The sequence below is a fragment of the Apteryx rowi genome, unplaced genomic scaffold (genome assembly GCF_003343035.1).
Source record: "Apteryx rowi isolate R43461 unplaced genomic scaffold, aptRow1 scaffold_323, whole genome shotgun sequence".
NCBI classification, from domain to species: Eukaryota; Metazoa; Chordata; class Aves; order Apterygiformes; family Apterygidae; genus Apteryx; species Apteryx rowi.
The window spans coordinates 548,314-559,075 of record NW_020449675.1 but is presented as its reverse complement, the minus strand read 5'-3'; the positions used below and the strand labels follow the sequence as shown (position 1 = coordinate 559,075).

The window sequence follows — 10,762 nt, the reverse complement described above, 5'->3', positions numbered from 1 at the left end:
TGTTCACGGCATCACCGTGGCTGGGCCGTCAGTGAAAAGCTGAAGGGCCCCAGCGGCGCCTGCTCGTTCTCCTCCAGGGCAGCCGGTGCCCCGTGGAGCCAGGGCAGCTCCTGACGGCCCTTTGCGCTTGGACATTGCTGAGGAGATTTGTTTCTCTTTGCAGTTGAACCCGGATGTGAACGTGTTCCAACGTAAATTTGTTAATGAAGTCAGGAGATGTGAAGAAATGGACCGAAAGCTGAGTATGTCGCTCTCTGATATGCTTCTAAGTCCATAGCTTTTACAGAAGAAATTAGTGCAGGCTAAATCTGTGTGTTACTGGTGTGACCCAGTGTTAAAAAGCAAAGTGCTGGCTGGAGAAGTGAAGATTACCTTTCTACCTTGTGTCAGTCAGACTCCCTCCAAGGATTCATTTCCTGGTTGAAAGATAATTTTTAACCCAGTAAGACTGCCTTGGAATTGAAGGTGAAAGAATTCACAGCTTCTGATCAGGCTAGATGGAGGTTAAGATGGAGATAATTGCTATTGAAGTATCTTTGGCTAGCATTAAGAATAACTGTGTTATCTCTCCAGGGTTTGTTGAGAAGGAGATTAAAAAGGCAAATATTCCCATCATGGACACTGGTGAAAACCCGGAGGTACCTTTTCCCCGTGACATGATTGACTTGGAGGTAATTATGTGTGTTAAGACTCAAATAGTATTTGATTCTAGATGAAAACAGGGGAAATTAATAAATAACTGTAGCATTTAGTGGTAAAGATGCATCAGTTATAGTCCCCAGCTGTCACTCAAAATGCTAGCTGCTCTAATTTACGTAAGCATTAAGTTTTACCTGATCATTTGTCCAAATACTTTTAGAAGTGAAAGCCTGAACTTTGACTCACTTAAATGGGTGAAGTTTCCCTCAAATTGTTGGAGCAGCATGATTTACGGTGGGTCTATGTTATAGTTGATTCAGGATTTTAATGATTTTGAAGAACACTCTATATAAATGCTATCTATGTAAGATTAGCTGAGCTAACGCTTAAAGCTGCCTGAGGATAATGACACAAACTGAGATGTGTGTGCCACAGCAGACTAAAGATAGCATCCATAATTGCACAAACTGCACGTGATTATGAAGCATCTTGCCTACTATATTGTTCTAATAGATTTAATAGCACTTACTTACAGAATTTCTTTAAATTGGTCTTCCCCCCCCCCCTTCTCCTTTTCCCATCTTGCAGGCAAACTTTGAGAAAATTGAAAATGAGCTTAAAGAAATCAACACAAACCAGGAAGCTCTGAAGAGAAACTTCTTGGAACTGACAGAGTTAAAATTTATACTGCGCAAAACTCAGCAATTCTTTGATGAGGTCAGAATACCGGGGCAGATTAGCACTTAGGCAGCCGGTTCTTCTCCCACAAGTTGCCATTTTTATTCTCAAATGTATTTTTAGTTGCCATTTTGAATTGCAGGGTCATTTTTGTACTTTATTTAAGAAAGCTTCTTAAACAATTTTCCATTTTCATGCAGTACACATAGCTACCCATGATTTACTTCTTATGACTTCTTTTTTTTTTTTTCCAGTTAATCAGTAGTTTGTCTGAAAACTATGCAAAATAATTAATGCACTAGTAGTTCTTAAAGCATGTCAACAGACCAAAAATTTGGTGCTACAGTGGGCCCTTTCTTCAATGGATAAGGGTTTCTCTGGTATGTATGCGCATAAACAGTCATACCTCACTTACACACAGGTGATACAATCAAACAATTTCTCCTCAGTCTTTGAACTGTTATATGGGGGTTACTCATTATAGTCATAATACAAACATCATTGAAGTTAATGGACTTCTTTAATTTTACTGAGCCTTTGATCAACCTTGAAGTTCTCAGAGGTAAGTTCTGGAGCAAGTTTGCCATTCAAAATCTTCCAACATTTTATCCAATCTCAAACAGGCCAGTAAAAGGCAGGAGCATTGTGATTTTTTTTTTTTTTTTCCCTCAATCTGAGAACAGCTTCTCTGATGCCATTCATGATACAGTGGCATAGAGCCTGGATGGGAGAAGAAACTTAATCCTTCATCTTAAAGCTTAAGAATTTCAAACTCTATAAGCTCTTTGAGAAAACTTCACTGCATGTTTTTTAGAAGGGGAAGGACATATTTTTGCCCAGTACATGACCAATTCACTCCAATCCAAGGATTTGATCAAAGAGTTCTTAATGGATTTGGCTTCTGGTATTTACAAAGGCTTTAATCAAGTAGAACAGGGCTCCTGCAAGCTTCAGACTGTTTATCTAACAGTCCTTTTTTGGCACAAGATGCTGCTGCCTGTTGAGGCACTGAGATTGCTCCCGTGCCAACATGAGTCTTAGTTGCTGCTAGCATAGATATTGCTAGTGTGATCGGTAATGGGGTTGGTTTCATTACAAATAACTTATCTTCAAGTGTTGAATGTCCACTTACAAGTTGCTGAGTCTCTCTGAACAAACAGCAATAACCTGATAATCTATTGCTTAGCTGCATTTAAGGTGCCACTGCCTGTCTGTTCTAACTGAACATTGAATAGCACTAGCTGCACTTGGTTTTATCTGCTTTTTTTTAGTTACTGTCCTTTCTGGTGAGAGCTAGCTGCTGCTTTTCTTCAAATACAGTATTAACATACTAAATTTAAAGGTCAAAATCCATTTTCTTCTGAAACAATTACATCAATTCACCCATGTAAGAGGTACTCATGTAAGACTTCAATGAGTTTACCATTCTGGCCAGAGAAAATTTATATATGCTACTGCTCTTGTCTGATAACTCTTTTCTCTAATTGTAAACCAAAATCTTTCCAAAATTATAAACCATACTGCAGTATGTAAAAGCAAACTGAACTCCTGATGTGTGAAATTCAACAAAAACATTAAAACTGTAAAACTGCTTTACTTCACACTGTAAACAGCTCTACGTAAGAGATCCTGACTAGTCCAGGACTTCTGAGCCTTATGCAGTCTAGCTATTGTCCCCAAGTATTGTATGCTTCATTTCTTCATGCTGTCATTTGCGCAGTACTTTCAACACTTGAAGACTTTAATAACCTGTAATTAAGATTGTGCTGTTCATAGTAATAAATTGCACAAGAAATGGCTTACTACTCAAACTACTTTGTGCGTGGCATTTGCTATGCTTGCAGGAGTTTGTGCAGTGAGGGAGGGGGAATGGTGGAATTTTTTTCACATGTTCTTTTTATAACCATTCTAGTCAAAGTAGCCATTTCTTGTTTCAATATACCAGGTTGATGATTATGATCCTTTTCTCAGTCTTCTTGTCTTTGCTTATGAAGAGCAGTATGAGCTGGAGAGATTTCTCTGAAAGTTTTGCCATAAGCATCCTAGACTGTGAGCGTAAAAGAAGACTGGAAAAGTAATGGTTAATGGCATGCAGTCCCTTGTCTCTCTTTCCTCTTAACTCTTCTCACCATCTGCTTTTTTCTGTTTGTTTTGCATCTGTCATTTCCTTCTGGGCTCTGGATTAATAAATTAGATGGTGAAACARATCCCTTTTAGTTCTTGTGAAAATGGAATTTGTTTTGTTTCTATGAACTGGAAGGGGCTTGAATTGTATGCATTGTGTGCAGCAATCCAGAACTGTTGTAGAGCAGAACTACTGCCTTCCTGCTGTGTAGTATTTGGTTTTCTGGCTAAGTAAGGGTAGGGAAAATGACAGGTATTTGGGGGCCTTGAAATTAAAGGTACTGATTTGCATGAACAATAAGCAATTTAAAAATATTTAATAATCTCTTTAGTGTTGCCTGAATATGCTTGCTTTTTTCCAGTCCCAAACAATCCTGATGCGGTAAAAACCTTTGCAATAACTTTATATTTCACTCATCGCTAGTGAAAATTCTTATTCAAAGTAAATTTCTAGATTGAGCAGACTCTTGTCTACCTGCATTGTAGCTGGATAGCTCTTTCATTTCCTCATAGTCTCTCAATTGTTTATTTCTGATAAATCTCATAATACTGATGTAATTGATCCTTCCAGAACCAGTGTTGCTATCCTGTTCCCCTTCTAAAAAGGGCACCATCACCAAATCAAAGGAGTTTAGAGATGAATTTAAAGAACGTAGTTTCTTATTATGGAATAAATTCTTGTATACGTAAGTGCATATTTTGTAAAACTAGTCTGATTTTTTTTTTTTTTTTAAACTGTTTTATTTTGTAATTCCAACCCCTCTTGCAGGACTTTTCTTTGTTTTATACAGTGTCCTGAATAAAGGACACACAGCCCCAAAAGGGTCAGGAATAATATTAAACATTTATAAGAATTACTTTCTCAATTGAGGCAGAGCACAACTTTTCACATGTGGCATCCTTTTGGTTTTATGTTTTATATGTTAAAATCTGGTGAAAACAAGGTGAGCTTCAACTAGTCTAATGCACACCTYGCAAAAAACTATCACAGAGAGTGTCTTGACTACTGATAAATACAACACAAGCCTCTTAAAATATTACCTTTTTCTCATTGTCTTTCAATGTCCTGAAATCTTGATATCAAATAATCACTAGACTGTTTGATCTGTATGTTTTGTTTTGAGGTAGGAAACTTGCTTATTTTGGTTGTGTTCTTTATGAAACAAAATTTTTCTTCAGTTTATTGAATATTGTAACAAGCTGACTAAAAATTGAAAGTATCAGAACTTCTCCATGTTGGTTTTCTAAAGTAAATTAGAGATCCATTACTTTTGTAACATCTGTAAGCTAAATTAGTTGTGTGTGGACAAGCAATTGAGCTGCATTTGATGTCAGCCTTGCAAAAACTCTCCTTGCCTGTGGTAAATACTTCCCTTTGACATGCAAGTAAAATGTTTTAGAGACTTTTTTGCTAAAATTATTAGGCAATTATTGTGCGAATAAAGAAACTATGGCTGAGTTGTTAAACTTGCCATATACTTTTGCAAGACTGAGATGCATGTGTGTGTACAGTTTACATGTTCTAGGGTCAAACTCTACCTTCAGGTGTACCAGCCACTGTGGGGGAGACCTCCTGTGTACCTCAGAGGGTAGAATTTGGTCCTCTGTTTGTGCTAAGGAACTCTTTAATTTTCCTCATTTCATTATATAAGCTGCAGAGGTAGAAGTAACTGTGGAAAAGGCTTCTAAATGAAGTATGAGCACAGCACACAAGGGGATGTGGTATGAACATCCTTCCTGACTTCAGTTGCTGACGCTTACAAGCTATGTTCCCAAGAATTCGACAATTTTAGCCTGTAAGTTAGTTGCAAGGAATGACAGATAAGCTACTTCCTATTTTAATGCCTGGGGTCAAAAAAAAAAAAAAAAAAAGTCACCAGATTGCCATAAGCAATATATCTTATGTGTCTGGCAATAACATGTAAAGTGAATATGGCTAAATATCTGGAAAAATTAATGGATTCAATTAGAAAGAATGTTCTTAAGTTGTAAGTATTGTGTGTTTTCCCTGGAGGGAGAACTTTTGACTGCCAGGGAAGACAATTGCCATCCAGTACTTTCAGGTTTTGTTATTGACTCTAACTACTTGCCACATCAGTGTAGATACAAAGTTGAGTCAATCAAGCTAGCATCACCTGTTTCTGAAATGAATGAGGCATTGCCTTTGCTTCAAAGAGGGGCAGAAGGGTGGCATATGCAGGGTATGCAGGTCTTGTGTAACTGGTTGTGAGGTTACAACCTTGTGAGGTTGCATATTGCTGTAAGGTCAGCTAAGCTGTCTATGGAAGACTTACCTGAGCGGCATCCTTCATATCTGTGTAGAACAGATTACTGAACTATTTCACATGCCAATATAATATCCAAGCACCCCTTAGAAATGCCTGTTGCATCTAGTATGCAGAAAAATGAACAAACAGTGGAAGAGAGAATCTGCRTGTCCCTTCATTTATTTATTTATTTTTCCAGGGACTAATGAGAGTAAGGTTTGTCAATCTGCTTTGTATCATTTAAAAAAAAAAAAAAAGGTTCTTAGGAACATGACTTGTATTTAAAACTTGATAAATTTTTTGGAATTCTGCCTTTCTTCAGACTTATATACCCTACCACCCACATGTTCTGTTGCAGCAGTCATCAGACCTTTCTTTTGTGGAAGCTTGCTGAGCCATTCCACTTTTCCTCTTGTTTTTTTCCTTCCTTGTGTGATTCTTGCTCTCTGTTCTGTCATCTAATTTCTCTTGSCACTATTCTGTGTTCTCTTTCTTTTCTTTTCTTTTCTTTTTTTTGTTTTGTTTTGTTTTGTTTCCCAACTGTCTCCTGGTTCCTCGTTCCCTGCATGCCACTAACTAGTTTCATTAGATATTAATTGATTTGTGAATTCAGGCTGAATTGCATCATCAGCAGATGGCGGATCCAGACCTGTTGGAGGAATCCTCTTCACTCTTGGAACCAAGCGAGATGGGAAGAGGTGCCCCACTACGACTTGGGTAATGACAACTTAGACTTCTGTCTTGCACTTGTCTGGGCTGCTGCCTAATGTTCAGCCTGTGGAGTCCATGCTGTTTGGAGCACAACTGTTGCAGAACTTCCCAGGCTGGCAGTTCTAGCAGATGAGCGCTGGTCTAACACTGGCTGTTGGTCTCCATTCTTATCCTACATGCATTAAATTTCCAGTTTCCGTTTGTGCTTCAGACATTTCTCACTGCACAAAAAGTTGTACTAGCCTATTCCTTGTAAACCCTCCCTAGTGCTTTTTCAGACAATCTGAGCAATCACAGCTTTATTTGAATCCAGTAACTATTCTGGATACATAATACTCTGAAATAATCTGTGTAGTTCTATATCCTCCTTATTAGCTACTTCCAGGCTGTCTTTGTATGTCTGAAATTCTTTATCTGGACACAGGGATTTGAAAGAGTGAGGTCCTCTTGAAGCCCATGCCTAGAACGTGGTAGTCTATGGCAGCCTTGTCTGTGATAATCCTTGGCATGTAACTTGCTAGGGACCCTTTGAAATGAACTGTAGCAGGCACAGAAATTGTGTGTCTAAATATATTTGCTTCTCCTTTGATAGGTGAATTTTTTTAATTATATTTATATATTTGTATATATATTTACAAAGTATATATATGTATGTGGTGTTAATCAGTTTCATTCTGTTAAGCAGTCATAGCTTTTGGTATAGTACAGTTGTTTCTGTTGTGCTTTTATCTCTGTCCTTTTATAAGACTTTCCATTTTGCTTAAAGAACTAATTTAAAAACAAGATTTTTGTAGCTTTCAGATTGATGCTAAGCTCCAGTAGGTGTCAGTGTTTTGGGTACTAGCCTGTGTATGCTTTTCATCGCAGAGCTTACATTTATACTGTTCCCTTAACAGGTTTGTGGCTGGCGTGATCAACCGTGAGCGAATCCCTATGTTTGAGCGCATGCTGTGGCGAGTGTGCCGAGGCAATGTATTCCTGCGTCAAGCAGAAATTGAAAACCCCCTGGAGGATCCTGTAACGGTAAAAGGAACTATTGTTCAAGGCAAAAGTCTCACATGAGTAAAAGGTCTTGCTTGTAGGTCTTCAATGGGCTCCATGCAGGCAAACATTTGTATTACTCTTCACAGTACCCATTTGCAGCGTCTGAGGCTTTAATGACAAATGGTTTTCAGTTTTATTAAAACAAAAAATAGCAGGGTAGGTGATGACTGCTGTTGAAAGGGTTAAACAACTCTGAATTTGGACTGCAGCATGACATAGTTGTTTCTCAGGCACAAACATAAAGTGCCACTCCTGTGTGCAGTTCTGAGTGAGTAGCAAACATCCTTGTAAGACAGGTTCTTTTGAACATTAGTGGTATGTAACATCTGTAGTTCATTTACTCTGAACTTGGACCTCTTCTTTTTCTTAATTTACTAACCATTAATTTAAACATCCATATGAGATTTTTTTGGATTCATTACTGGTRTAAATGGTAAATACTGTTTTTGCATTCTGTTTCCTCTTTACTGTTGCCTCAAATCAGCAGACAGCGCCTGCATTTTGGGAACTATTGCTCTTGTTTTAAATGGATAAAAAGAAAGGCCATAGGCTGCACTGGAACAAAGATGGAAGAGTAAAAGTTCAACAACTCCTTCTTTGTTTCTTGTATAAGGCTGACTTGTTCTCTTGTTCCACCAACTGCTGGTAGTTGACTTGTTAAATTATCTGTCTGCTAGGGAGAGACTTTGTTCTTATTGTGCAACGCTTCCTTAAATTGAGGTTRCACCTAATGTAATTATTCTTGAAACATTATGCTAAGGTTTCCTAAGTAAGGTAGAACAATAACTTGTTAACAAATACAGGAAAGGGGAGCTAGCTACCAACATGAAAACAGCTGTACAAAGAATGTGCCATTGGCTTCCCTGGAGAATCAAAGTTGTTAAACTCCACTTCATCTTATTTTCATTTGCTCTTTAGCTTCTTGCTTGATTATGTAGGTGAGCTGACTGCAGTAAGTGATGATACACATTTTGTTGCATCTTTACTGTTTTGGAGACTTAGCATTTTCTTGGATTTTCCTGTTTATTGTGTTACATAGAATAGATAATAGATATTCTAGAACATTTGCTTCGGTAAACACAAGTGAAATAGGCATCTTCAATACTGAGGCTAAAAGCATTATGTTCCTTGTGAGTGGTTCAAAGTCCATTCTTGACTCATTGTGCAGATATGACTTCTATATGGACAGATTCAGAGAAAGGGAAAACAGATCTCTGTTGTAATTTGCTATAATGCTAATTTTTTTAAATAGCTGAGCTATTACAAGGTTCTTTCTTCTATTCTAGGGGGATTATGTGCACAAGTCTGTGTTTATCATCTTTTTCCAAGGTGACCAATTGAAAAACAGAGTCAAGAAGATCTGTGAAGGGTATGAAAGTTACTTTAATGTCTTACAGCTGGACATCTTGCTATGCACAGTAACCATGAAAGAGCACTCTCAAATATTTGAAATGCGTAATGAAATGACTTGATATCCATGTTTTTTACCTCTTTATTTCACAATGACATTAGGAGTAGATATTTTGACAGCAAATAAAACATACCATAAGTAACTGAAACATGTTTTGGAGCCAAATTAGCTGCTCCCCAAGCCTGTAATGCTCAAAGTAGATGATTGCTTTGTTATAGAATGCCTAAAAGYAATTGAGTTCAAGTGTTGAAACTGACTCTCAGACAAACCTTTTATCAGAAATGTCAACAGTATTCTCACAGGGGAGATCAACAGCTGATTACTTCAAACAGCAGCTGCATTGGCATGATAGCAACACCCTGAATTGGGATAGCTAATCAACTTCACAACAGTGCCACTGAGAGTCTGACAGTGCAGGGGAGAGAGGATTTTCTTCCACTTCCATTTTCTTAAGAATGAATGGTTTAACATCAGGGGTTTGACTCTGTTTTTTTAAGAAGCATTCAGCTACTGTTTTGGCCTTAAGCAAACTTTTCTGTGCCCATTTGATTTAAAGACAGAAACTGTGTTTGACAGTCATTCCTGATCAGGAGCTTCTCTTAAGGTGCTCCTTGCTTTATTTCTACGTTCACTTTCAGCTATCTGTTTCCCTGACTGATTTATCTTCTTTCCATCTTTGTTGCTAAGGTGACTTGCCTGTCTTTCAGATTCCGTGCCTCCCTCTACCCCTGCCCAGAAACACCACAGGAGAGGAAGGAAATGGCTTCTGGCGTCAATACCAGGATTGATGATCTTCAGATGGTAAAATAAACGGGTTCAATGTCTTTTCACACTCACACTTCCACACTTTAATTCATCTTTGGCCCATATTAAAAAAGGTGAATTTTTGGCTCTATTAGATGACAGTATTTTCAGCTAAGCAAAGTATCTTGAGACCAACAGCTCAACAGTGCAAGAAAGATGTTTGGAGACTATGTGTTTAGTTTCTTTGCAGGGTTTAAGGGCGTGGAATGGTTTGATACTTTACAGAGGGATGAGCAGTTAATTATGTACACGTAAATACAGAGTTGATACAGAATTGCATACCAGGGGGCAGAGAGGTAGTATGCATGTGTAAGAAGATATCAGGTTTCCAACTCTGAAAGCTTGCTTCTATAAATGCCTGTTTCCTCTACCAGAACTTCAAAAATATTTAAACTTATTTCCAAACTGAGATAACAGTACTAATTAACTTAGGTTTTTTTTTCCTGCCTGTCTTTGTATTTTCACATTGTGCTGTCCTGAAGAGTTTCTGCTTTACAACTTATCTTTGTGCAGCAGCCTGAGTGTCGGTAAAACGTAATTAGCCCACAAAACCAACTCTGCTGCATTTGATACTTGCTTCAAGGAAAGGCAATAAGTCATGATGCAGAAAAATTGACTGAAGGAATTTGAGACAGAAGTCAGAAAAAGGTTCAGAAGCTAAAAGGAAAAAAGGTTCAGTCTGAATTGTTTATTTGATACAGATCCTGTCTCAAGCTGGAAGTTGTGTAATGTAGTTGTTTAGTAGTTACAAAGTAGGCAAGAATGGAGAAGCAATTTGACTAGTAGAACTCAAAGTTGTATGTGATAGCTCTACCCTGTGTTCTAACTTCCGCTTGAGTCTCAGACTTTCCAGCCTGGGGATCTGATTTGGTCTGAGTTTAGACACATTCCAGCTGGAAATCACCCTCAACAAAAAACACTTTCTTCTTTTCTCTTTAGTAAAATATCTATTAATGTAATCTTTCTGTGTTCGCTTAAGGCAATGTACACCTCACTTGTAGAACTCTTCTCTGTCCTTTTAACCTGGGTGGATGGAAAAAGTGTTCTCTGACCTCTGAACAGTAGGTTGTTTGAAATACCCACT

The 10,762-nt window shown here is 38.0% G+C and overlaps 1 protein-coding gene across 4 annotated transcripts in view; it reads left to right on the top strand.

Moving 5' to 3' along the window:
• Nucleotides 1-10,762, top strand: part of ATP6V0A1 (ATPase H+ transporting V0 subunit a1) — a 33,678-nt gene that overhangs the window by 418 nt on the left and 22,498 nt on the right. For 2 of the 4 annotated variants that reach the window (XM_026071212.1, XM_026071215.1), the window contains exons 3-9: nucleotides 164-242; nucleotides 574-671; nucleotides 1,228-1,356; nucleotides 6,322-6,425; nucleotides 7,316-7,442; nucleotides 8,750-8,832; nucleotides 9,582-9,675. In XM_026071212.1, coding sequence (XP_025926997.1) covers nucleotides 164-242; nucleotides 574-671; nucleotides 1,228-1,356; nucleotides 6,322-6,425; nucleotides 7,316-7,442; nucleotides 8,750-8,832; nucleotides 9,582-9,675 — 714 coding nt within the window. The remainder of the gene's footprint in view (nucleotides 1-163; nucleotides 243-573; nucleotides 672-1,227; nucleotides 1,357-6,321; nucleotides 6,426-7,315; nucleotides 7,443-8,749; nucleotides 8,833-9,581; nucleotides 9,676-10,762) is intronic. The other 2 variants (XM_026071213.1, XM_026071214.1) reach the window with 2 other exon arrangements.